The sequence below is a fragment of the Manduca sexta genome, chromosome 17, assembly GCF_014839805.1.
Source record: "Manduca sexta isolate Smith_Timp_Sample1 chromosome 17, JHU_Msex_v1.0, whole genome shotgun sequence".
Classification (NCBI taxonomy): Eukaryota; Metazoa; Arthropoda; class Insecta; order Lepidoptera; family Sphingidae; genus Manduca; species Manduca sexta.
Genome location: NC_051131.1, coordinates 4,548,022 through 4,575,657, shown reverse-complemented (window position 1 = coordinate 4,575,657; position 27,636 = coordinate 4,548,022). Strand labels below are relative to the sequence as shown.

The 27,636-nt window shown below is 34.6% G+C and overlaps 1 protein-coding gene and 1 long non-coding RNA gene across 6 annotated transcripts; one reads left to right on the top strand and one right to left on the bottom strand.

Annotated features, from left to right (window-relative positions):
- The first annotated feature begins 343 nt into the window (after positions 1 to 343).
- LOC115445154 lies at positions 344 to 26,138 on the top strand. Of its 5 annotated transcripts, XM_030171312.2 has the most exons (29): positions 344 to 983; positions 2,206 to 2,267; positions 3,372 to 3,493; positions 5,519 to 5,648; positions 5,716 to 5,835; positions 5,916 to 6,009; positions 6,084 to 6,200; positions 6,288 to 6,532; positions 6,753 to 6,870; positions 6,940 to 7,072; positions 7,831 to 7,949; positions 8,018 to 8,130; positions 9,464 to 9,673; positions 12,370 to 12,481; positions 13,771 to 13,888; positions 15,135 to 15,280; positions 15,936 to 16,055; positions 16,501 to 16,605; positions 16,924 to 17,037; positions 17,388 to 17,479; positions 18,394 to 18,555; positions 19,208 to 19,366; positions 19,883 to 19,983; positions 20,545 to 20,731; positions 21,847 to 22,038; positions 22,437 to 22,542; positions 22,882 to 23,017; positions 25,087 to 25,247; positions 25,810 to 26,138. In XM_030171312.2, the coding sequence occupies exons 1-28, from the start codon at positions 816 to 818 to the stop codon at positions 25,233 to 25,235; spliced, it is 3,750 nt and encodes a 1,249-aa protein (XP_030027172.1). In that variant the 5' UTR covers positions 344 to 815; the 3' UTR covers positions 25,236 to 25,247; positions 25,810 to 26,138. The 5 variants fall into 5 exon arrangements, with proteins under 5 accessions (XP_030027172.1, XP_030027173.1, XP_030027174.1 ...); XM_030171313.2 differs by lacking the exon at positions 16,501 to 16,605 and having other exon boundaries at positions 345 to 983; XM_030171314.2 differs by lacking the exons at positions 344 to 983; positions 2,206 to 2,267 and having other exon boundaries at positions 3,385 to 3,507.
- A 72-nt stretch (positions 26,139 to 26,210) lies between these two features.
- Positions 26,211 to 27,319, bottom strand: LOC115445174. The gene is made up of 2 exons (XR_003938800.1): positions 27,097 to 27,319; positions 26,211 to 26,771 (listed from the first exon to the last, which is right to left on the bottom strand). It is a non-coding gene; the product is annotated as an uncharacterized LOC115445174 (long non-coding RNA).
- Positions 27,320 to 27,636: the final 317 nt, after the last annotated feature.

Below are 27,636 nucleotides of genomic sequence, written 5' to 3'. Positions count from 1 at the left end.
CTTCCACACTAATATACCTAGTATACGCTTGGCCGAACGCAGCGTTAGTCAGATACTGACAATGATACATAATATTTGCCCATCTTTTACGTGTTGAAGCACAGGAATTTATCAATTAGAGTACTATGAGCTGCTGGCGTTGCAAAACGCAGTGTGAGAGAATTCACAACACTTTCAGCCTTGCCCAAATTTAGTTGCATTTGAATAGTAAGCAGCTATTGTGATTGCATTTGTAAAGATATGAAAAATTACGGTTTTATTAAATACGATGGATGCTTCTTCTACCTACCTGTGCGGGAGGAACAACGTATTGCTTCGGACCAGCTGGAATTGCCATGGTAAATGTCTGAAAAAGAACATGTTTATCGATTGAAAGGACTTAAAAACAAGTTACGAGACTATTCCGCCCTCACACCCACTATTACAAATTCTGCAAGTCAGAATCCACATCGACAGTCATTTATAACAACAAGTGGTGAAGTGTGAAGGGTTGACGGAAGTCAATCATGTATCAATATAAACGAATATTGACGCCATAATTCATAATATTGAGCAAATGAATGCTCTAAGATTTTGGGGTTTCATGCATCAGTTCATACATTATTCCACAATAAATCTTACTTCATTCACTTTTTGAATTGATAGTCAGTCAAGGTAGGTGATGGAACTATTATGAACTGAAGTTAGATTGATAGTGTAAAGGTACCGAAAGAACTTGGCGGCAAAAAGTAACGTTTATTTTGATAAAAAAGACAATATTATGCAATGACAATTATTTACCTTTCATTATCATTTCATTGTTTGGAATAATTTTGATGTTGACAAATTTTATATCGCGACACAAACATCAACTGTCAAAAATTTTATACGAGTCTTGGGAATTTATAATAAACTTAAAACCATTTATTTTTACAATATGGAATATGTTCCTATTTTATTGTTTCAGTGAATTTGAAATGCAGAAGAGTTTAAGTTTGGAAAAAGTAAGTCAATAATTTTAGTACGTGTTTCTAAAAAATATCACGTGCATATAACACCAGAATTGATTCCTTATAATTGGACAAATTCCCAGAAATTATTGATATGATTCCTAGAAATTCGTATTTATCGTCTTTCACTATCTGCTATTATTAATCGACATTGGCGGAATCACCGCGGTGGAAGCTACAATATGAAATAAGATCAAAAAGATTTACAAATAAATTAATGCGAATGTTGTACAAAAAATACTAGGAAGATCACTTCTTGTGTCAGTGTAGTCTGGACGAGAGTTTGTTGGAGCATATATTTTTTTCATGGCCCAATGCCATGGCCATGGTCAACTTTTTATGAGACCAACTGTACGCCATAATTAATAAATATTTTCAAGTTGTATCTCAATATTAGCCAATCACAACGGCCGTATGTCTACGCACTGCGAAGGCTGCCATGCCGTCAGCACCGATAAACAGACTTGTTATCACAGCAATGCTCCCTCCTTAGATAAATAACGTCTATGAATAAGAGGGTTAATCTTTAATCATAAATTTTCACCAGAGATAGGGCTGCGCCTAATTCAGTTTTATCACAACATGAATGGTCCGCCCCCGCCAGGGTAGTAGTATTATTTCAAAGAAATCTGCCGACTAGCAACAGTTTGCACTGTCACGTTTCGTGTGTATTACAGTCATCGATGTTACCAAAAGCTCTTCATAGTTGTATAAACCTAAGAGAGCTACTTACTCGCAGGTTAAATAGCTTTAATACTCTTAAATCATATAGAGGGACATATGTTGGCACTGGTCATAGAGAATGGACGAAGCGATATAGTTCACAAAGTTCCTTAATTAGAAATTTTATAAAAATCATAAGGAATTGTTGAAAAGGAAATACTGGAAATATATTTTAACTAAAAATGTATTCAAATGTTCCTAATATACAGACGATGTTTTATAATGGTATCGTAAATTTTTAAGGTTTCTCTGGAGTCTCTAGAATCCCCTAGTACCTACTTTACTGAATATTGTTGTTGTAAATAGATGCTTGTTTCCGATTGATAATATTATACGTATTCGGCAACATAATAACTACTATTAACTTTCAAGTAATCGCTATTTACTTACCACCAAAAGAAGAGAGAAGAACGAAACTGCGAACACTTTATTCATTTTGATGTTTTTTTGTGTGTAAATTTTAAAAAAGACTGTTCTTTTCGCCTCCCTTCAGGTTAATAATATAGAAGCGCTATCAAATGCAAGGAATAACACAAGCACTAATAATAAAACCGAGTAAGTGTCCATTGTTTAAATACTTACTAGTTGTAACCATGTCTTTGCTCATAAAACAAAATTATTACGAGGAAGTATTACTAGAAATATGGATATTGGTATATAGAAAATTACGCATGGGTTTTAATAGGTATTAATTGTGGATATTTTGTTTACAATCTTAAGCCAATTCTGGTAACTCTCGACGTGGACTTGTATGGCTATTTATTTAAAGTACTATTTTGTAAAACAAATAAACAAACTGACAAAATTACTCAATTTTCGACGTCATATATTGTAATGACATTTATTGGGATTTTACAGTAGTACTTAGGTAATTGATATAGGCTACTTAATAGTCGTGTACTCTAGGCTACTTGATAATAATCATGGTTAAAGAATGCAATATATTTTGAAACAGAAATTGTCATAATTTCTGTGTATGACTTAATCAGTTTTGAAGAAAATTGGTGTGCCTACACTTGACATGCGGCATGAATAAGTATAAAACTCAACAAATAAATTCCATTGAAAATTACAGCCGCGTTTGATGTTTTGCCGATGAATTCCTTATCATGTGTTGCAAAATTATATGATTCCCGAATATTAGTCATGTTTTGTATATTTTTTAGAGAAAAAAGACAATAAGGTACAGTTGATCAATAACTTTAGAGCTTCCTACAGAAAATTAAATATCAACTCTATAAATGTCAAGTTTTCCTGAAACATTAAATAGCCGGTACAACCGGCGAGGCGCCACGGTTTCACAGAAAATCAGAGTGACGTGGTTTCGCTGTCGCATATTTTACGATCAATGTCATATCCGCATTTTTTTAAAAGTTAGCAAGATACCATGGTAAATCTACCCTTAGTATGGGTTTTGGGGGTAGCTATCACCACTACGCAACCCACTTACTACCGCAATGAATAAACTATGTTTTATATAAAAAAAATCGTTTATTACTTTCAACGCATATCTACAAATTTATCCTGATAATAATTCGATCTAAATAAGTTTAAAGTGAGTGCGACGAATAAACTTTATTCTGATTATACAAGATCGATCCGGAGATTCGGATTAAGATCGTTTTTTTGACAAAAAAATAATACAGTACTTTATTTCAGTATACCGAAAAGACGGTACAGGCCTTATGGTAACATCTTCGAACAATATTATATAACTATAAAGCCTAAACTGTACAGAAGCAGCTCGTTGTCGGACCTAAACACGAATACAAGCGATATCCGTGAGTGACTATTTGTTAGTATGTTTTGTGGATTTTATTCGATATCGTTAAATGTATTTATAAAATCGGCTGTATAGTTTACAGTAAGATACATTTTAACAAGACTTTCCCGCCCTCACACCCACCACTACAACTCCTGTAAGCCAGGATCAGCAGAGGCACGCATTTTATGACACCGAGCAGTGAAGCTCGGCGAGTCTCAGGGAAATCTAATATGTCATTATCCCGCGAAGAAATGAATCAAATAGAAAGATAGGGAGCAGTTGGAAATATTAATTGTCCACTTCCCTCCATAGCAATGCGGGTGACAAAATCATGATCTAAGGAGGCGTTTTAACCTCAAAGATCATCATCACATTTACAACTAGATAAGCTAGTTATAAAGAACCACGCATAAAATTAAAAGAAAGAGTCGTCCTATCACATGAGCTGTTAGATTTGATTATAATAGGCATGGCAAAAACGCCGGAAAGCACAGAAATTCCGTCTTGTCTCTACAAGGTCCATGTAGTATACAACTCCAGATGTTGTTTGCATACTGTTTAACATGATGTTGCGCTCTTCATGCCAGAGATTACACTCCCAAAGTACGTGATGAGCAGATTGTTCAACTTCGTATCCAGGTGTAGAGCATGGGCACGCAGGAGAATCAACCAATCTAAATGAGAATAGTTTACCCTTAAAACTACCATGGCCGGTAAGGAATTGCGATACACAGTGGTCTATTTCTAGCCAAGTTTTAGTTAGGCGAGTAAGATACATTTGTTGGATATTTGATTCCGCCCGGATACCGACCACCAAACACAAGGCGTTAATTCGACTTAGTGGCCTACAAAACTGTCACGTTGCGGGATCAGTCTGTGTATATCCGAATTAAAAAATCGAGCCCCTTTTGCATGTGCCAAAAATCACGACACGAGGATAGGTATCGTTTCATTGTTATTGGCGGAGAGACTAGCACGTGACCCAGACGCTACTCTCTCGACCAACCACAATCATTATTAACGACGCGGACCTTTTTATCGTGTTGTTATCTTATTGTTTACACTAGTTAGGGCTTATTATCTCTTGTCAATCGATAATTACATTATCTATCTGGGCGCCTCTCTATTATCATCATTATTTTGTCTCCCGCTTTGCTATGGAGGGAAGTGGACAATTAATATTTCTAACTCCGTATCTTTCTATTTGATTAATTTCGTTGCGGGATACTGACCAATTAGATTTCCCTGAGACTCGCCGAGCTTCACTGCTCGGTGTCATAAAATGCATGCTACTGCTGATCCTGGCTTACAGGAGTTGTAGTTGTGGGTGTGAGGGCTGGAAAGTCTCTGGGCGCCGCTCTACTTACTATCAGGTACAGAGGGATCACTTTACCCTACGCGTATTTAAAAAAATGTGTGCGTAAATAACTACGAAAATTTTTATAAAGCAACTATGTATAATAATCGTGGACTGCTACCGAGGGCTTGTCACAAGTACATGTATGTGTTATTAATTATGTTGTATATGTTATTAATCTTTATGGCTTATGTATTAAATATAATTTTAAAGCACAGCGAAAAGGTTTATCTGGGTGGAGGTGGACGACATTTTTATTTATTTATATTTATTAATAAATAAACTTGGCCTGCTAAACTGTCGACAGCCTCTGATCATAAATCTATGTTCGTTTAATTTTCAATAACACAATTATTACGTTTATTGATACTTGGTTAAAATAAAACTTTTTTGCGGATTTTATGGCTGTTTTTATATTATATGCTCATTCTGCGTAGATCGGATCACCAACAGCTAAAATTAAAAATAAATATAATTGTAAAATGTAAACTTCGACTTTTAGGGTGACCAACACCTTAGTCCGCCCCATGACCACGAAGGCTACAAAGTCTAACAACTCTGAAAAAAAAAATCGCTATAAAATCCGCAAAATAGTTTTATTTTAATGTCATAACGTTCGCTTAAACAGAAGAAATTATGACACTTGGTTGTTAGAAAACCTTGTAAAGTATAATTTATTTTCAGATTTCGATTTTACTAAATACCCTTATCTATCTACCCACGAAAGAAAATTATTATCCAAAGCTTCAGGGGATGCGTATCACACTAATAAATTGACCCACAATAGATACATGTCTTGTAATTATAGACGAAAGTAAGTAACAATCCTATTGGAATGTAACTTTCGTATTCTTTCCGAAATAATATAATCGTATTTAAAGGTCAAAGAAAGAAGAAATGGCGCCAGAAACCTACGCTTCAAAGCTTGCTTCCGATTACATTCATAACATTCAAAGGAGTACTTTAGACCCAAATCTTTCCTCCGGTGTAGATAATTCAAGGTATAAGATCTATATTCGCTATTATCCTCAGCAGTTCAAGTTTTGATTCAAATAAATAATCTTAGTGAAATATATTGTAGTATCAGCAGTGGAGACCAATTAAATTTTCCTAGAGGCGCAACATTTCCTTTCAAGTCTACACCAAGCGGTAACCTGAAAGTCCAGTCAAATCAAGTAACATGATTCTTGATAAATAAATAATGTACAATTAAATAACTTGAGGCCCTCATCACTAATTTCAATTTCAGGTTGTATTCCAATCATCTACAGTTGGTGTTTTGTTAGCTGACCCCACACAGGCAAAAGTAAAAGTGAAGTTTGAAGGTAAAACAGCTGACGACCCTGACGATGAACTGTCGCAAAATGTTTGTAGTCCATTAATATAATTATATTATAATTGTTTAAGTTTATAACACTAATTTAACTATTTCATTATGTATATGCATTATAAGGATAATGAAAACTCTGATCCAAGAATACAATGTGGTGTGAAAGATACAATTAATTACCAAGCTAAGAATATATTAGGCAATGATCGCAGCCAGAAAACTAAAGTGCCTAGTTCAAGAGAAGACAAAGGGAAAGATCTCGTGAGTCTCGGATACACCTCAGCGGGACCGATAGACTGGATGCGCGTGCAGCTGCCGAAGAAACAAGACATGTTCCAAGAGTTCTACAGACGAATACACAATCACGTGTACGTGTACATTAGATCATATCTAAATCGACAACAATACGTTTAGTTTCGTTATCAATAATTTATCGCCAATATCATGTACCTAGTAGTAAACATAAATATAGTTATATCGGGTAGAGGTAATAAAAATGTCCCCTTTGTTATATTTTATCTGATAAGTACTATTCGATATCAGGGCTAGCTATGCTTAGTTATGAAATAATGAGTCCGTCTTTTACAGCAACACAGACACGATAATCCATATCGGAAACGAAGAATTTCACTGTCATCACATGGTCTTGCAAGTTTACTCTACATTTTTTGATATGAACACTTACAGAGAGATTGAATTGCCTCCCGTAAGCATAATAACTAGCATTATGATAATCTTAATTAAGAACGATGCTATATCGATGTTAATTCCATAGACTAGCGTGACACCAGAAGCCTTTCAAACATTGTACGAGTGGATGATCTTCAATGGTACTGAGAGCAATAAGGTTTTGAAGAGGGAAAACATTCTTGATTTGTTCGGCGCTGCGCAATATTTGTCCATTAAAGGTAATGTCAGCTGCTATACGCCGAAATATTTTTGCGCAATGGGACGAGCCCCGCAACGTTTGAACGTGTGTAAATATTTGCCGATTTTACAACAGCCGGTCGTGCAACGTATTTTTTCTTAGAACTATGTCCATCGATGCTCAATCGTTCTTTACATATGGCCATATGTAAAAAACTATTTCCAGGATACGAAGGAACGAGTTCCAGGATAAACGATGCATGTGTTTAAACTATTTCCTTTTTTAATCTTTTTGTTTGTGTCTGCGAAAAGTCTTATTTTCAATTTTATTTTCATCATTGTATATGTAGATATATCATAAGTGAACTCTAATTTGGTTTTAACATTTCAACAATAATTCAGGACTTCCCCGATTTTACAGTCTATGTACTCTACCACTACAATATATGAGTGATGAGGTGACCTTCATTTTAACATCGTAAACTTGTTCTGGATATAAAATGACAAAACAATAAGGTAGAACAATAACAAAGTCAAACTTATATACTGTTATTCCTAGTAATCTTTTATATCGTATGTTAGGATATCTTTTAGAAATAGAAGTAAACACCTATTATGATTATTGGATTTGAATGAAATTTGCTACACGTAAAACGAAGTCTTACTTGAAAGACTACTTTAAGTTCCTGAAAAATTTGCGATAAAACTTTAATTACAAGAAGAGATATGTACACGATCGGAGTAACAAGCAACAGCTTCTGTTGATATAAAATAATTAATTACAAAACATTCCCTTCAGACTTAGAAGATCAATGCTGGTCCTTCATCGTGAATGAAGATCTGTTTACAGAAGACACAGCTTTTGCGTTGTTCAAAGAAGCCAGATCGAAGGGTATTACCCCCGTTATGGATTTGATGGTGGGATACTTTCCCTATAACTACATTCGATGAAGAAACATTCATTCAAGAATACGATATGGTTACAGGTTCCTCGTGTGATGCGTTTCTTTCTGCCTCTGGTGGCGTCAAAAGATTTCCTTGAACTGGAGCCGGAGGAAGTTATGACGTTTTTAAAGTCTAACTACATATCAGTTACAAGGTTACTTCCTTGTTTACTTTTGACAGATCCATTATTTAGCTGTTATTGAAATATTTTAACGTAAATGACCTGGTATGTGGTCTTAGATTCACATTTCTGGACACGTGCAAAAACGGTTTTGCACACAATGTAAGTTAGTGATTCGAATCCTCCATAAAACACCACATTAGCTGAGCCTTAATGAATTCTGCAATAGCATTTAAGTGCTGTTATCATCCATTTGACGTGTATATGAAAACCATTGATCAATCACGATAATTACTCAGTTTCTGTTGATAACTCCAGTACAATTTGTAGTGCTATCGACGCAATTACTGCTTGCTCATTTTGATTTTACTACTAATAGTTAGGTATACCTGTAACGCCACTTTTGAAATGCAAATCAGCCTTTCTAAGCTATTATGTCTAAGTATCCAACGACAAAACACTATTTATACTATTGCAATTGGTAGGATCCATTTTTGTTTAGTACTTATGTTATTACGCCCGTTTAAAATATGACCATGTACATCACTTTCAATAAATTTATTTTTAATAAATTATTTCATTTGGATTTTTACACACATGAAGGTTGAAATTCTGTTTACTTTTGTTTCAAAATTACGGAAGATTGAAAACTTCGAATTTCACTATTAAATACAATATATTAAACTACTCGACAATACTATAAGTAAAGCATTCGAAATCCACTTTGGTTTCTCCAAATTCAATGCGTTTTCCTGGGAAAGACCTACGCACGTTTGTAAATCCTTAAGATAATATTGTATGAAATAAGTTGGAATAGGTAACATCCCTCATACGAGGCTATACTAAATGATTGGTATTTTATATATTATGTCCTTGATGAATGTTTATTCCATAATTAGGTACGTCTTTTAATGTACTTGTTTGCGAACAAGATTAATCGATAAACGAATTTTATGTTGCAAGTCGCTGCAATTTTTATTATAATATAATTTAATCAGTCGGCATTTATTATGGTGTACATTTTTCTTGTATATAAAACCTTATCACTTCCGTTACATCACTGCCGTGGTAATCAAGAGGGCAGTAGTCAAAGGCGGTGAATGTTTTATAACTGATTTGGATCATATACTTAAACTTATAACCTTGAACTTTCTTCCTATTTAGGTTTTATACATCTACGTAAATTAGAAATGCATTTTCTTATTTGATAAATAGCATTAAGAACGATAAAATAGTTAACCACGGAATAAAGCAGAACCGCCTTTACTGACTTACTGCCTTCTCGATTACCACGGCAGAATCACGGGAATTTCCATTTACGATGACCATAGACATCTCCATGTATACGTGCGATTCATTTTTCTAGCGAGATAGAAGTCCTCATGGCTGGAGTCAGATGGTTGTACGGAGACTGGCCCGCGCGCCGCCGGTTGGCTGTAGAAGTGATGCGCTGCGTGCGTTTTGGACTCATATCGCCATGGCAACTTGTCGACATAAAACGTAACCCTGATAACTCTGAAATATTGGAGATCGTCAACGAAACCGAAGTACAACAGATGGTGGACGACGGACTCGCGTGAGTATACATTATCTGAAGAGAAGTTTTTTTTTCATGACTGAAGGTCGTATCTGCTTCGGCAAGCCTTGATGGTGGTGCTGACGAGCTGCTTCCACTCCACCCTGTCATGTGGCTGCTGCAGAGTATTCATTATAATTGTAATAAATTGACGGTTAAGGAAATTATTCAAACCACAAGATATTATCTTCATCATGCGTGATTACAGTTCGCATGTGCAGTAATTATAGGTCACGAGCTTAGTTCTCGAGTCCTGATTCCCGAAACTGATCGATCCTGTACAGATATAATACACATATAATGTATTATACCTGTACATCTTTGCCAACATCAATAACCGCCTGGAAGATATGCGTTCGTCGTGTGACGTCAAAGTATACACATATGATGAACAATCCCAAATCACGCTGCCATCAAGAATGACGAAGCTTTGTATCCGCTTATTGATCGATTATAGGCAGGTTTTTCCTACGTTTTATAGATATTAATGTACGTAATTATGTTCTAGACTGTTTTACTTTATTCTATGTTGTCCTAAAAGAACTACGTAGAAATTATGTAGTAATTATGTATTGGACTTGTTTATACACTACTCGCGTGAAAATCGGGCAAAACCGAGGTCGTAGGATTTTTTTGTTTTTTTTTAAATTATAATCGATAACATACGTCTGGCTGTCGCATTTGTATTACGGTATGATTGCAGACATTGTATCTGTATGAGATCTCGGGTTGGATCCCTGGTTCGGGCAAAGTGATATTATATTGGGTTTTTCTACTCAATGTTAGCTCGGAATCTGGAATTTGTGCCCGATATGACGATAGGTTCGCTCCCTATAACATCATGGGATGGAATATGCGCAGCACAAAATGGGTGCAATAGTTGCGCCTCTGCCTAGACCTTGGGGATAAAAAGCGTGTGTATTACTGTGCACCATGCCTGTTATAGTCTATATACTTACCAATTATATTTCTTAAATTAAAATACCTAAGTGCATGGAATTATTTGAATGGGACATCCTAAGTAATAATAAAAAAAAGTAAAATAAATTTGGATCCGTTAAATATTCAAAATTTTCCACGCGATGGTCATGAAATAACTCCTTTACCGCGCAGTCAAATGTCTTCACTATAAACTTAATTTCGTTGTTAAGTTAAGTTAAGTTAACTTAAGTTTGTCGCAACTCATAATAATAATAAATCATTTCCTCTGAATATAATAATATTTTAATATTTACTTTATTATGCCAAAATAACTATAACATATGACTAGACCTATTACAAAACTTGGCACTCAGCTTCATAACATATTGTAGTTATTAGAAATGAGATAAATATTATTTCATATGACTTAAATAGATCTATAAGTATCATCATTCTTACATAATATTATTTTATAGACAATTGTTAATAGAAGGTCGCTCAGATGACGGTTAATGAATAATGACTATTAATTAATACCAACGTCATTCAAAATCCAAATATATTATAAAACAAAGTCTCCCGCCGCATCTGTCTGTCTGTCTAAACGCGAATAACTCAAAAACTATCAAACTGATTTTAATGAAATTTTGTATGGACATAGTTTAAGACCCTGGAAAGCACATGGGCTACTCTTAACCCGGAAAAATATATAGAGGAATTTTTATCCAGAAAAAAGTACTTGCCGCGAGCGTAGCCTCGAGTAAGCTAGTACAATAATTTATTATTAAATAATAACAAAGCTCTGCAATGTGTTCAACTACGCTCGTCGTCATGTCATGAGACATTAAATGTTATTTTTATTCCTAAACAAAACAATGTTTACATTCTGGATTAGTGAAAGAAATAGACAAGGTGGCGTTTATCCAGACATTCACATAAAATGTCTAGTCCACCTTGCTGACAGTGAAAGCTGATTTCATTAACGTCAATGAATAATGTGTAACAGATTAAATCAATGGCCTTGCAATAAAATGTAGCCTACACCTGTTTCGTGGTATACAGGTAATATTGGTTTAATAAATAAGTCGGAAATCTTTCGGATTCTTTCTGGAACGTCATAGTGCGACGTTTTATAAATCCAATACTTCCCCGGCCGAGAAAGACCTGTATATGACTACAAAGTGTCTACAATTTTTCCCGCGTTTTCGACAAATGACAATATTAAAGTGAAACACTTGGACTTTTTCCTCAAACGAACATAAACCCCACAATAACTAAATCCCACAGGTTGAAGTGATATAAATACAAAGAAATTTTATTACGTTATATGAATATTAGCAAATAAGGTAAAATGATGTTATATTTGAACAGCGGGTCTGCGTTCCTAGAGGAAGATATTATAAGTGTCATTGACCTAACTTTATCCTCCACGGTTTATATGCATTTTCTTACACTTATCTCCGAAAGGGTAGGCAGAGATGATTCCAGGGCACCCAATTTTCACGTTGTGTGCTCCGTCCCATAATGTGATGGGCAAGCCTATTGATAATTATCGGGTATAGATTCCGGTCTTCGGGCTGAGCTGAAAACGACAATATAATTTTGCCCGAGTCGGGATTCGATCCCAGGACCTCAAAACGGTGTTGTACCGCGGAACCAATAGAACTACTACACCGAAGCATTACAGTCAGTCTCAAATAAATGTATACGTTGACAGGAACACGTTCTATAATTTATATTTTGTAATTCATACATTGTGCACGTACTATTTTCAGCTACGTGATCATAAAGTATTGGTACGGCAACAATTCGAAGAATTATTATCATTGGATAGACGTTCTTGGACTCTCCGAGCCCGCTGAGAGGAATTGGATTGGGGAAGAGAAGGTCAGTAATTGTAACTGTCACTGTGTTTTATTTTACCTCTTTTTGTGAAAACGTATCCCAAAATGCATCAATATTAAAATTAGAAAATGCTACAAACGTGAAAAAAGAATGTCTTATGTTTTTTTATATTTCTATCTTGATGATGATGAAACACAACCAAATTTTGCCAAATATAATAAATTATATTGTGTCTTATGACGTACTTATCTTAAAATATTAGCTAAACCTATCGCTATGGCGGGAACAATTCTCAATTCTGGAAATTCTAATGTTATGTCTACTAAATAAGGTAAACATTTTTTTATTTTCTCCCACACATGCAGGTGTTACAACCTATACCGCCAGCAATAGACAAAAAGCTGATAAATGTAACATCAGTTATGAAAAAGTTTAATTAATATATTTTTCAAATTTTCGTACCTAGGAAATATCGATCAAAAGCAATAATCAAAGGTGGATAATTAATTGTATTATCTCATTGTTAGATTATTCAAAAATGCTCTACACTAATTAAAAGGGATTTTATAATTTATCAGTTAATCAAACATCCGATATCTTTGTTCGCTCAGATTTGTTTTTTGTATTTAGGTATTTATTTATGTACGTGTATTTTTTTTTATTGTTTTGAATGACGATACGCGCTAGCCTTTCACCCTATGGTAAGCGATACGACCTCCCATAAAGAGTAGAAACACCATCCAACACCTTGAATTACAAAATATTGTTTGGTTTTCCACTGCGCTCGCCATCCTGAGGCGAGATCTTAAGTCTCATTATGTCAAGTAGTTACAATTACTGCCTACAATGTCCTTGAAACCGGAACATAACAGTGATTACACACTGCTGCGTGGCAACAGAAATAGACATTGCAGTGGTACCTGCCCGGGCGAACTCTCACATATGAGCGACCAGTATATAACCAGTGCAATTACATGCGATTAAAGTAAATATAAATATCACCCGTTATTACTTATTAACACCCCACTGGGCTATATCTAACACCTGTTAAAAACAATGTTCGTAAATAATTAATGTACCTTTTCTTGTGTAAAATTCCTACTACGCAATTACTTTTTTAAAAAGTTGCCTATAGCATTAATCCAGGACATGATCTATCTGTGTACGAAATTTCATTCCAAACCGTTCATTGGTTACCGCGTTTACTTTTACTTTCGCATAATTAACATATAACATTAATGTGATATTAAATTTCGTTTTCTCTAGTCAAAATACATAACATGGTACGTTGGGCGACAGAAATAAACTGCGAATGTGTTTGTAATTTACAGAACCACGTGACGTACAAAGATTTCCTCAAATATTTGGAACAGTTTATGGTACCGAGAGACCAGATGTACCAGCAAATGGCGATGATGCAACCGCCTCGAAGAAATGATGACTTGCCCGGTAAATAGTGTTATACGATCGCATTAATCTATTGTTTTCTATATGCGTCATTTCCACTTAAAATATTCGTTGAATCGTCTTAAATAAACAATGTGTTAAACGCATTATTGCCAAGGAAAAATGTTTCTCATGTCATCGAACGTTGTTTACTGCACGTATTCTTGTTTTGGTTGATAAAATTTTTGTTGTAATTTTTGTTTTGTTATAATAACTGTAGAAATTATAAATTGTTAGATTTCCTGGACTGTTTAAACAATAGTCATAATAAATACTCGTAAATATCTGTGTCGTAACTTCATTGCGACACTGAAGGTTTTTTTTTTATTTTTGTGTCTTATTACATGATTTTTATTCCATTACTAAAAATGTTTTGAACGAACGAAAACCGAACTTTTGAGAAAGTTCCTTTGTACAGACGCACAGAAGTCGAACCTCATTAATTAATTATTGATGTGAAAATACTGGACTTCTGTTATTCAATTATTCTTTTATTTTATTCCTAATTATCTTTAAAACAACCTTAAATTTCACGATTGATAAATAATGAATGTTAAGGAAATAGTGAAAACAACGGTACATTAATAATTCCTGTTATAAGATAAAGCCCTTAAGTACAGGTCATTGACATGTTTGTAGTTTGAATTTGTTGCGCCACTTCTCCTTGACAGTAATAATATTTTCCGGAACGTTCAGCCTGTTTGACAGTAGTAATATTTTCCGGAATGTTCAGCCTCTTAACCAAATAAAAAGTGTTAACAATTCCTGTAAAGAAGTAAGGTTGAACTAAAAAACTAATAACATAGTTTTGTGAACATCCGTGGCAAAAGGTGAAATTTTCCGAAAAGGAACCCGACACAACCTGTATATACTAATGAGCACAAATGCCCTCTGCTAAGCGTTCTAATGATAATTAGATTCTACACAAATTCCTTTATTTTATTATAAATAGAGATGTATAATTGGAACATTATATATGAGCGATTAAGTCGCACATTGTTGAAACTTTGTTTTATACAAGTAAATTAAACTGAGTCTGGAAGGATGCTGACACTTATAGCTTAGGTCTTCCTATTTTAAGTACCAGATCATTAATTTAATAAACGTGTATTTAAATATACTTGTAATATAAATAAAATAAATAGCAAAAAATTCTACATACGCGTGACAAGTAAAAAAGGTAAAAAAATAAATTATAATTACAGATATAACTATCGTAATATTTTGTACATATTGCATTATATTTCAGGTAGTTTACGCGGGATAGACATGGACAAAATGGATATGCGGAGACCTAAAATGGACTTTCCTCTACCGGCCACATTAAAGGGTCTTACGGGAGATAAGGACAAATCATTTCCTACTATGAGTGAATTCTTTGAGAGCAGAAGAAAGGTGATTTTTTTTGCCTTTTGTATTCTCAATGTAAATTCTTGTTCTAAATAGTATATAAGAAGTTCTAATTAAATGGTTCTTATAAGGCCGGCATGATTATGTCAAATGACATGAGATAGCTACCTGGTACGATTCGTTATCATTCATTTAAATTTCATTGAATTTGAGGCACTAGAATATACAGGTAATGAGAAAAATTACCTTTTCCCTTTGTCACAAACTGGTAAAGTAAAAATATATACAAATCAAATTAAGAAACTCTTCTTTTTAATATTCGTATATTATTTTTTGTATATTTTTCTATTAGGTGATCTAAGTTTCATGATAAGTGTGGAAATTAAATAAGTTTTACGAATTTTATTATTTTATTTCTATTAAGAATTTTATCGCGATTTTTTATTTAATCTCCGGACTTTTCGAAAGCTTTGCAACACTTCATGGGCACGGGGCGGACTGAGGTGTTGGTGGTTCTAAAAGTGAATGTCACAATTCTACCATCAATTTTGAACCATATTTTAAAATAAAAAAGAAAAAAAAAGTATAATTAGTTGTTGTTTACGTTCTTCTTGATCTACGAAAAGAGAGCTCACTGTAAATGTTTAAAAGTAAATACGAATGGAGTATTGAGATAAAAAGATTAATCATTACATAACAGACGAAGGAAGGTACTCAATCACCATCGCCAATTAGATCTCCGCCAGTAGAGATGGAAATGCCCTTGATATGCGACCGTAGAAGAAGCCCTGAAATCAATAAGCATCAGAATCATTTTGAGGTAAACAAAATTATTCCTTATTAATAAAAAATCCTCTAAATCAAAAAATAAAAAATAATGTTATAATTCTTTTCTGGGATAGGTTTATTCAAGACGTTTTTCTACAATCACTAATACTAATAGAAAACAGAAAGTGTATAGAAAAAACATATCCAATCGATAATACTGTCGATAGGATACTCATACATATTTTTGGTTTCTCTTAACGTAAAGGATCGTAGAAAGGGGTCTTGGCTTGGCTTGTCTTGGACTGTCCCGAAGGGACCCTACTCCGTCTTCAAATAGGTAAAAGAGAAATGCTCATTCACCCGTACGGCTATCATAGCTTTCCTTTGATTAGAACGCCTATACTTGTAAAAATAGAATTCGTCTCCTTAGACGGAACAGGGCCCCCAGACCTAATCTATTTTAATATTAAATTCGTTTTGTTACTTTTTAAAAATAGGAGCAAAGAAGACAATTAGAACTACAGAAACAACAATTACAAAACCTTCAGGCGCAGCGTCGGAAAATTCAACAAATCCACATGTGCACTGTAGAGCCGGAAGCTGTAATTTATTTTTAATTATTTATTTACTTTCAATTTTATTGCGTAACTTCTTGGTCATTTTAGTAGATAGATTGACTGATTTCTGAAAACGTTTCCAATAGCTTTGTTCGATCCATCGCAAAAATTTACCAATCAGGACAAAGTTTTATTGACATATTGAAAAATAACTTATTTTCATTATTTTATATTCGGAATCGGATCGAAAATTTAGATTGAGGTCATATATTGACGGCCATTAAACGACAATCTTATTTAAGGTTTCAACGAAAAAACAAATTGAGATCATTTATTAATAACTGCCATTAAATCTTATTATAGGTCGCAACGAAGAAACAAGATCCAATGTTTGATTTACCTGAAAAAGATTCTGATTTAAATACAACGAACAGTGAAACCAGCAGTGGCAGTGCTGATACTAGTGTAACAGAGAAGGTAATCACCATTATTTACCATTGTTATGTTTATGACTCAGACAAAGAAACCTTAGTAACAAAAACATAGCTCTTTAGCTAGTAAGATTTTTATATAGAGACTAAACTTATTGGGGTTAGAGTATAATTTCTTTCGCCAATTTATTTGACAACTTTAAAATTGTCATTCGCCTGTTTTCTTCAATGTTATCGAAATACTAAAGTTTGTAATAAAAAGTTTGTAATCGGTGCTAAGAAAATAAGATTAGGCGCAGACACCTATAATGCTTTCTTTGCGAAATCTTGACATTTTGAAAATGTAAATGAAAAGTAGAAATAAATATAAGTTGCTGTAAAACACACGCTTTACAGAATCAATACCCTGTAAAAACAGAAGAAAGAAGGCATAGTGTAGCGGCTTCGTATTTGGCAGCTGCCACAGCCGCTTTGGCGGAATGTCAAAGGTTTTGTAATATTTTTATTTCGTAAAACTACAATTGTCTTTTTTCCCACTTGCTGTCGGTAAGAGCGCTGATAATTACACTGTGTACGATATTATGCATGTTCCTCTCTAATATTATTGAGAAAAAATTCCCGCAGTTGTTTCAGTAACACTTTCCTAATAATAAATCTCACGAAAAAATATTCAAAAACTTGTGCTAGCAATATACGATGCGTATGGGTACAACGCATATTTAATTCTTTTCAAAAATATTAATAACTCCATAATATTGTTACCTTTTCTAAAAATATTGCAATATTATCTATTACATTGTAATAGAACACTCAACTAACAAAAGGTCTTAAACTCCAAAAAGTCAATATATTTTAATAATATATCTGCAATATCCATATCCATACCCTTAGAATTACGAAGTAATTTGGGACAAGTAATTACAATATTTAGTTGTCGAATCATAGTTACCCTTTGTTTATAGTCGCAGTTACTCATATATTATATAAAAGAATAGTAAAATCTGCATTTAATATTTATGAATCTGGAAAAAGTATTTACGAATCAGTTATTAGAACGTCCTACGTTGTGGTAATTGATTCAGTTAGCTATATATTTTGTGCAAACTAGATAAATACATCTACCAAATTTCGAAATATATATATACCACTTAACTGACCGTTACAATGTTCTTCGAAAATCTGTATTAATTACCTACCTATTCCAAATTTGAAAAAGGTAGCTTCGTTTTTGAAGAAGTTATTATATTTTCGCATTAGAAATGCTGTTCTGAAATGTAGAATGCGTAGATAGCCTTGTATTCTTTGCTGCCCTCGCGTCGGTACATAAAATCACAATGCCTGATGCTATTAGCATTTAAATAGCAAATAATTCAATGATGACAACATCTATGGTATTCATCAGATCACCGCAAGCATCGTCAGCGCCTCGTCCCCAAACGACGAGCAACGCGTCCCGCGCGGAGCCGGCCCCGCGCGCTCCAGCCCCCATGTCACAGAACAATTTCCACAGCCCCAGGATATCGCTCTTCAATCAGTCGAAGGAGTCACTGGCCAGAATGAACATGTAATTTTTTTTTTGTTTCACAATCTGTTCCTAATAGTAATTGCGAGCAATATCTCCAGCAGCGGCATTTGACTTTACATCAGAAAAATCTTGCACCGCAGTAACATTTTTAAAACAATTTATTTGTCGTAGATGGGTAAAAGACGTGGCAAGGTTATTACCTTGCAACGTCTGTATAAAAAATTAATAGTTATAATAATATTAGTAAATATTTTTAAAAATTTTACAATATTTTGTAAAATTTTTAAAAATATTTGCTAATAATTACAATTGAAATTATTTTTTTATTGAAGTTTTTTCTTCATATCTATAACTAACTGTCCCCGCAACATCTTACGCCTGTATAACTTTTCCTTGTATCGATATTAATGAAACAAATATAGGTTTGTTTAGGAATATAGATTCTGCTCTCAATTATAATATCTGTCAATAATGAAAACAGTATGAAAATTCGTTCAGTAGTTTCGAAGATGTATGCTAACAAACAGAGAGAGACAGACAGAAATGAATGTCAAAATCGCTGATTTGTACTCTTCTTTTATCAACCCATTTCTTTTTTATTAATTGGCTTTAGACTACAGGCACACTGAGTTTTGCTTATCTATTATATTTATAGAAGTTATAAATTAAATTTCGTACATTTTTGCTTCAGGAATAAGTTGTCCACATCCATTCTCGGGCCGTCGAATAAGAAGTATATAGCGGAGGGTTCATTGTTCAATTGGGATCGCGAGACTGTATTAGTGTTTGGTGGTATCGACCCACACACAGATTATGGAGTAGGGCGGAACACTGGCAAAGATATATACAGGTATTTACAAACACTTTTTGTCTATTCGCGGTAATGGTGAAGCTCTATATATAGGAAATAGGTTAATTCTCTCTTCATCATAGCTGATATGTTATTTTCACAAAGCATTATGTCAATCTGCCTTGGTCGGGTCGTTGTATTACGGTATAATACCGCTTTGAGGTTCCGGATTCAAACCCTATCGGGCAAAATTATATTGGGTTTTTCTGTTTAGTATCAGCCTGGAATCTGGAATTTATGCTCGATATGGCGATAGACTCGCCCTCTAACCCATCATGGAACGGAACATATTTGGTCAAACGGTTGCACCTCTGCCTGCCATCTTCGGATATAAAGGCGTAAACTGCATGTGTGCTAACTAGTTAAAATTTCCCCCTGAATACATTTATATAGTTGAGTACAATTAAAATGATTACATATTTAGAATTATTATAGTTCAATAGTACGCACAATCGCACGCATACCGCTTGCTAGCCTTATACTTAGCATCATAGTATTTATGTTTTCACGTCACAGATTCGATCCGGTCACGAACGTGTGGGAGTACGTGGGGGATCTTCCCGAGCCGAGACATCACCACTCCGTCGCGTTTCTTAGAGGAAGAGTATATTTAGTTGGTAAATAAGATTTTTATAATTATTAAAGTGAAGGGAAAACGGGCTGATTGATGTAACTAAAGACTTATACCTGTGAAAACCACCAAAGTCAAAAGAAATATGCGTGCGTTGCTTATGAATAAAGAAAAATAAATTTGCTGACCGCTGCACAAGTTTAATTACTTTGACCAATATGACTTTGTAAATTCCGTTTAATGACTTTTTTTGCCGTGTGATACGTTTGTAAGCCTGACAAGGGTCGGATTATACAAACACAATGGACTTTCAGGTGAGTGCTTTTGACGCTCGCAACCCTTGCAAAATAAGCGACCATGCTGAAGGAAACCCAATAACGGGTTACCTCGTAACAATAACGGGAACCTAGGCTCAGGATGACCACTGGGAGAGAATGTAGACATCAGCAATTAGGAATTTATGGCTTAATATGATCTCTGATCAAAGAAAGAATTCTATATTTCGTTATACGACTAACCAATCCATCAACAATCACATAAGGCCAAAACTGTACTGAAAATTAGAGATGAACTAGCTCTAAATGATAAATATCATTACTTTATAAAGGGGGTGCCGATCCTCGAGAAGACGACGTGCGCGGAAAATCGGTAGTGGTATCCACGGTTTGGAGTTATGAACCAGTCACCAGATCGTGGTACAGCGAATCTGGACTAGCAATTCCAAGGAAGAACTTTGGATTAGTTGTTCACAAGATGGCGCTATACGCAATCGGTGGACAAGACAAGAAGGGCAAGTAAGAGAAAAAATTATAATGCAATACTCCGCAGGAAATATAGGCCTTAGAAAAAGTTTCGTTTTTGTGGGACGTTGCCATATCATAATAGTTGTTCTCTGGTCGTCTCACAGCCGTTTTCAATAAAGGATCTCAATCTTAATCTTCAATCCGATTCTGAGAATGAACCAATCAAAATAACTCATTTACAAGCATGTCAAATAAAATTTTATTCTGATTCGTCCATTTTTAAGATAGATCGAAAAAAGCAAATAGGTTCATTTAGTGAAAATGGCGGTTAATCACTCACATCAAGGTAGAGTTATGTTGCTGAGTAATCGACGGTCTTTCTATAGTTCGGTTTTATTTACAGTACGTTATTCCTGCTGCTGACCACGTAGCTGGTTTTTCCCGGCTCATGTGACAATATTGATTAGTTCAACAAAAATAAGTTTTGTTTTACGTCACGACATGTGATTCATTAGGAATTTTATTTTGCCATCATACGAATAGAATGAATTTACTATAACTACTGTCGCATACTTGAATATTAATGGGACTCTCTAATGTAGTTTTCATGTTTTAAGTATCTATTATACCCTCATGATAAAGTAAAATGTTATTAAAGATAAAATATAGTACCCAGATCGCTTTGCCCTATGTTATTCGATAAACTAATTTTATTGATTAACACTTTATCATTTGTACATACGCTCAACCACGTATTTTTCTGATTTATTTTATTTAGACAGTAAATCAATTTTTTCAACTACAATTCGTAAATCTAATTTCCTTCAGATTAATATTATGGAAAATTGGAAATGGAAGAACGCAGTGCTTTTTCTGTTTAAATGCATCGAAAAAGAGAACGACCCAATGGTGGCCTTGGGGGATGTGGGGAGGGGACGAGGGGTAAGGAACCGGGCAATTACCCAGAGCCTCACGCTATATGAAAGGCCTTGTGCAGTCGCTTAGCTGAAGACCTTTTTAGGTCATCACCCTTTCCACTTAAATAAAAAATATATTCAAATCGGGGACCGTTTTTTGTACCCAACCGGAGCGTCGCGTTGGGTAAGGTTCTGGTCAGTTTGAAAATAATTATTCAAACTTAAATAATCAGTTAACTTGAATACCAGGGTATTACGATCAGTAGAGAGGTTTGACCCGAAATCTGGTTCGTGGAGCGAGGTGAGATCGATGGGCGTCGCGCGCATGGCGGTCGCGTGCGCCAAGTACCGCGACTACATCTGGGTGGCGGGCGGCATGACCGGCGAGAAAAGACGGCCTGTCTGCAAGATCGTTGAGTGCTACAACTCTAAAACTAACGAGTGAGTGAATACAGGCATTCTAGTACATACGAATATACCTAATATGACTGCTTCGTTGCGAAGTGGTATGCGCGGTACGGCAACGCTCGGATATCCTGAGTTCGAATCCCGGGTCGGGCAAAGTGATATTTGGATTTTTCTGCTCAGTATAAGCCCGGAGTCTTGAATTCGTGCCTGATTTGACGATAGGCTCGCCCCTATCACATCATGGGACGGCACATACTTGGCGAAAATGGGTGCCCTGGTTGCGACACTGCATACCCCTATTTTTTTTCATTTATATATCAGACTCTACTATGTTTATATTTTTAGTTTACAAGTAATTACTAACGAATGTTTGTATTTCATACAAATAATCTTAATAGATTTCATTAAAAATCGTCTTTGACATTGCCCAGATGGACCGAAATACACAGTTTACGTTTCCCGAGGTGTTTCGCCACGTTGTTCGCTATGAACGACAAGTTATACATTATCGGTGGCGCCGGTAAAGTATCCGAGAAGGTAAATTAATTTGATAAACGAATGTATTAATACGTGTACTTACTAGGGTAATATACTTCATTACATAAATCTAGTAAATAGTCTATTTTCAAAGGGTCTCGACCTGGACACTAAACAATGGTCTTCCATGTTGTCATTATAATTGTAAAGGTAATTTGTAGGTTAGGAAAAAGTGTTGCACATTTTTTTTTATATTGTGTCTCAACATCCTGGGCTGAGCACGGCCTCTGCCACAAACAAATTTCGAGTAATGATTCTTCATCAATAAAACCAGAAAATGGGACAAAACTGAATCCTTCTTTTATTCATATTTGAAATCAACTTCTTCTCTTGAAACAGGAGAAGACAGCAAGCAGCGTGGGAGCAATAGACGCGTGGGACTGGAAAGACCGTCAGTGGAAGCTTGAGACAGAGATGTCGATGCCGCGGCACGGGCATGCGCTGGCGTATCTTGGAACACAGCTTATCATCATTGGTGAGGCGACTTTTCGAGCACTATCAAAGGGTATGATATGTATTGGTGGTAGGTCTCTCATATGTGAGAGTCCGCCTAGGTAGGTACCACCGCAATGTCTATTACTGCCGCAGTGTGTGAACACTGCTGTGTTCCTGTTTGAAGAACATTGTAGCTAGTGTATTTACTGGACATAATAAGACTTACATCTCATGTCTCAGGATAGCAAGCGAAGTGAAATAACAAAAAAAACTTTACTTTAATATTTAATTCAAGGTGTTAGATGGTGTTTCTACTGTTTATGGGCGGTCGTACGCTTACTATCAGGCGTACACCAAGCTCGTCTCGCCATTCAAAGCAATAAAATAAAAACTACCACATTAGACATTTCCAAGGCATCGTAATTACGTGATAAGTCGATTAAACACTAATTAATCCAGTATCAATTGTAGGCCATTACCTTGAATTGAATACTTAACAGAGTCCTACATACACCTTACCATGAACTTCAGTTACTTAGAGGATAATATATCCGAACACCAAATCATTACACTAGAATGGCTTAAAACATCTCCTATTAACTCCTGTCTACCGTATTATATCATTTGTCATAAGGAATTAAGACGAATTTAACTCGGTGATTTGATACTTGTATAAACACGCGAAGGCGTTGCAAATTTATACACTACAAAATCATTTGTGTAGATACAAAATTTATAAAAACTGCTGTCAGTAGTACAGGAGACCTTATAGTGGACAAATAACTATATAATACAGAAATGGTATTATTATTTTATTGTGACTAAATTGATCTTGCAATACAACAGTCTGCGCCATAATCATAACACCGATAATCCAAACAATGAAGATATCAGATTGATTCCGCTGGCGCCCGTAATTTTGAGAAGGTTACATATTTTATTAGATAAAACAATTGCACGTCGAGATTAGAACATGATCCATTGTATTTGAAAGTTTTCTTTATACAAATGATAAGGAAACGAATAATTTTCCTTGGTGTAAAACTTTAAAGTACATGTTTTTTTTTTACTTTTGACTGTTTAGACATTAAAAATATGAACATAAAATATTAAACGACATAACATAATATACAGATAACTTGTACTTAATGAATGTTTTGTTTTTCACGCGACTCCGCCTTCATGAATTAAACCACTTTTCAATTTCTATTGCACTGAATTAATGATGAGTTTTTGTAAATCCTTCTGTAGCCGATTCTTTATTCTTTACTACCTTGTAAGGAACCCGTGTCAAATAGGTTCCAATGATTTAACTTCTAATACTACTTGAGTTATTAATACTTACACATTTATTGTCATATAATTTAGAAAATAATTTAAAAGGGAATTTATAAAAAAAATTCAAATACAAGCTGCAGTATGCTCCTCTAGTTATGTCAATCATACAAATACATATGTATAAGTCTATAAAGAATATGTCATTACAATTCGCGAACGTGCCATAAATGTCGTTGATATAAAACAACATTTTTAATTGTTCTCTGAAATACATATTGTTTGTAAAAACATATCTATTGAACTGTCGCACTCTGAGCAAACAACTTGTTTACTATATTTGACCTTTTCATATAATGTACTTGATCATGATCGTATAGTATATATTCTTAATACAATACGAGAATACTTATCATGGAAAATTTGAAAGTTTAGTTAATGATTATTATTATTCTTTCATTTTTAATACCTTATAGATAATCAGTGAAAAGATCGTTATGTCTGTCTATTAAAAGAGCTTATAACGCATGAGCAATTTATAAATATAATGTGCAGTTAATCCATATAACAAAATTAAATACATTTTGAAATTCATCATTGATATTTGTACGCGACGCAGGCCACACATGATAGGACGCGTTAGATATATATTTGATCAACTTGCATATCTTGTATATATGTTTTACATATAAAGAAATTTTAAATTTGAGATAGTTATATTGTAAAACTATGCTATTATCAGCACGAGCAAGACTGCCACTTTCCACACACCAGCTTCCAATTACTTTAAACACAGACCTTCACCTAAAACAATCATGTTAATATTGTGTCCAGGTGGTGTAACCACGATATACATGCGTGCATTGAACAACGTAGAGTCCTTCTGCTGCGAGCGAGGAGCTTGGATCCGAGGAGTCGCCACGCTGCCTTCACCACTCTCAGGGCACGGTGCTGTCACTTTACCCCCGGCTTCCCTCATGTAACAGGATGTTTAGGTAAGACTGAAAGAATTGGACAGACCTAGACCTTCTAGAAAAGGACGCCCCATGTGCTTATATCCACGAAATAAATTATCTCTTTCAATGTAACTACTATATAGAATTTTTTTGTGTGGTTATGAACGCCCATAAAAATAAATCTTAAACACTTGTCTATTTTATCTATGCTACATTTTTTATAAATCTTTGCATGAGTCCTTGATCTTATATTTGGGTAGAAAGAAAAGATCATGCAAAGAGCGTTATATAAAAAAGTTATCCATCGGTTTAAACCGATGGATAACTTTGACAATACAATGAAACAGTGGTAGTATCTGCCTTTTTGTTCGCTGTATATAAAGTAGACCAATGTATCTATATTCAAGGCAGAAGGAGTAAATACTGTGCAGGGGTAAATATGTATCTCAGTTTTTCGTTTCTCCCTGTTGAATCTTATTTAGCCTTCGGTTATTGTCATTTGCACCTTAGACGTAATCTTTAGATTTAAGATCACAGCATAAAGATTATACTCGTTGTCATATTTTGTTTTATTTTATCATTTCAATTTTATATTCGACAGTTCACAATATCATCAACTAGACTCTTCTCTGTGGAGGAAAGGAATTTGGATAAACAAGCTCCAAATAGATTACCGAAAACTGAATATAAAGTTTTTAAATTATTATAATTCGTAGTATTTTAAATGATAAGTAAAGATATGTAAACGTTGTAGTTTATAAATTTTTGATGTCATGTTAAAGAAAGTAAATTGTGGTGTACATGTATTGTCTGTTGTTAGAGTTCTTTGTGCTTAATTCTTTATTCGTGTGAAAAAAGTATTGGAAAATTGCATTAATGTAAATATTTGTATAATTTATCAAAAGATAAAAATAAAGTTGTACGTCAGAACAGTTCGTTTTAATTTTCAAAAAAGATATTAATGTGGTTGTATATAATGTAAGTTAAAAAAAAAACAATATATCAGCAATGAGTTCACGTTTATTTTGTGTAACTTATAAATATCCCTTATAAATAAAACTCTCACTCTTCTTTACATAAAATGAAACACTGGCTAACATTCACACTAAGCTTATACAATTAAAAGTGGGTCTTACGCTAATATCACTGCACAATTTTAAATCACATTATAATATTACAAATACGAAGGATATGCTTTGTCCAAAACGCTGTTGAGATAAAATTTTGTTGTTAACAAATATATCTTATTCCTTTATATAAGTTCACATCATTAAATAACTTTTTACTATCGAATAAATATAATACCGAAATAGACATATTAATATCCAATAATTTTTAACAGTCTGATTATCTCACGTAGAAGGCTTTTGAAAACCTATATTATCATAGTTTTTAACTCGAGACGTTGATATTGCTTATAGAGACTTCTTATCAGTCCCATACTTCTCTGCAAACTCCAATTAGATCCCTTTCAAATCCAGGTTCGCAGGGTGGATAAGACTTGAAAAACAGCACGCTGTTTATCGGAACGAACCGCGTCGGCTTTAGATTACGAAGAACGTCCTGGAAATTAATAAAAACCATTGAATTGTACGTCAGAACTCAGGTATCTACTCTATACTCGAAGAAAAGAATATATTTTCATAATTTAAACATATTAAGATAGACTTTGAGGAAATGGTAGCACGGCTTGTCTTAAACAAATAAGATTATTTTTTTATTGGGGAAGATGCAAGAGGTGAAACAGGGTCGTGGATTGTGACACTCAGTGGTCTCTGCGGTCTCTGCCTACACCAGTGGGATAAGGCGTGCGCACAATTAAGTGGGATAAGGACTAGGAGATATTAAAATGTATCTATAATATAAAAGATATAAACACTGAACTCACAATGGGTATTCCATCATCCGAGGTGACCGGCTCTCTCATTTCATCATGCGTCATTTCGCCTTCCGTATGAACTGCGCCCCTTGGGTGGATGTGCATCCCGCAACACATCACACCACACAACAACACCAACAATAAAACAATTTTCGACATTGTTCACGACTTGAGATGCACACGTTTGCGTATCGGTATCTGAATGATGCTCGAAACATGCACGGCCGCTTTTTAAATGTAGAACTTATCTCTGGAGTACGCAGTCTTGACGTCACGACTTCTCAGTACGGGACGGCTTAGGTGCCAAGCCGACTGCCGAACATATGGCATGATGTGCATAATCTTATACGTCATCTATGTGTACGTATTTTCGATTTCCCAGGATTTGATGCAATATTATCAAACATTGCTAGGATTTTTAGAAAACGTTGACGATGTCTGGTTACGTAGTTTTGACGTAACTCTTACAGAGAAACTTTGTCCTCGAAAATATTCCTCTTAACGTTGAATTTAATAAAAAGTGTGCGTATTATAAATGGTAGTTAAATA

Bases quoted from the DNA above. Each gene is read 5' to 3' on its own strand.
- LOC115445154 (XM_030171312.2), top strand. From the start codon at position 816: ATGTTGACAAATTTTATATCGCGACACAAACATCAACTGTCAAAAATT. The intron at 6,871-6,939 runs GTAAGCATAATA...TTAATTCCATAG, and splicing joins GAGAGATTGAATTGCCTCCC to ACTAGCGTGACACCAGAAGC. The intron at 19,984-20,544 runs GTAAATAAGATT...TACTTTATAAAG, and splicing joins AGGAAGAGTATATTTAGTTG to GGGGTGCCGATCCTCGAGAA.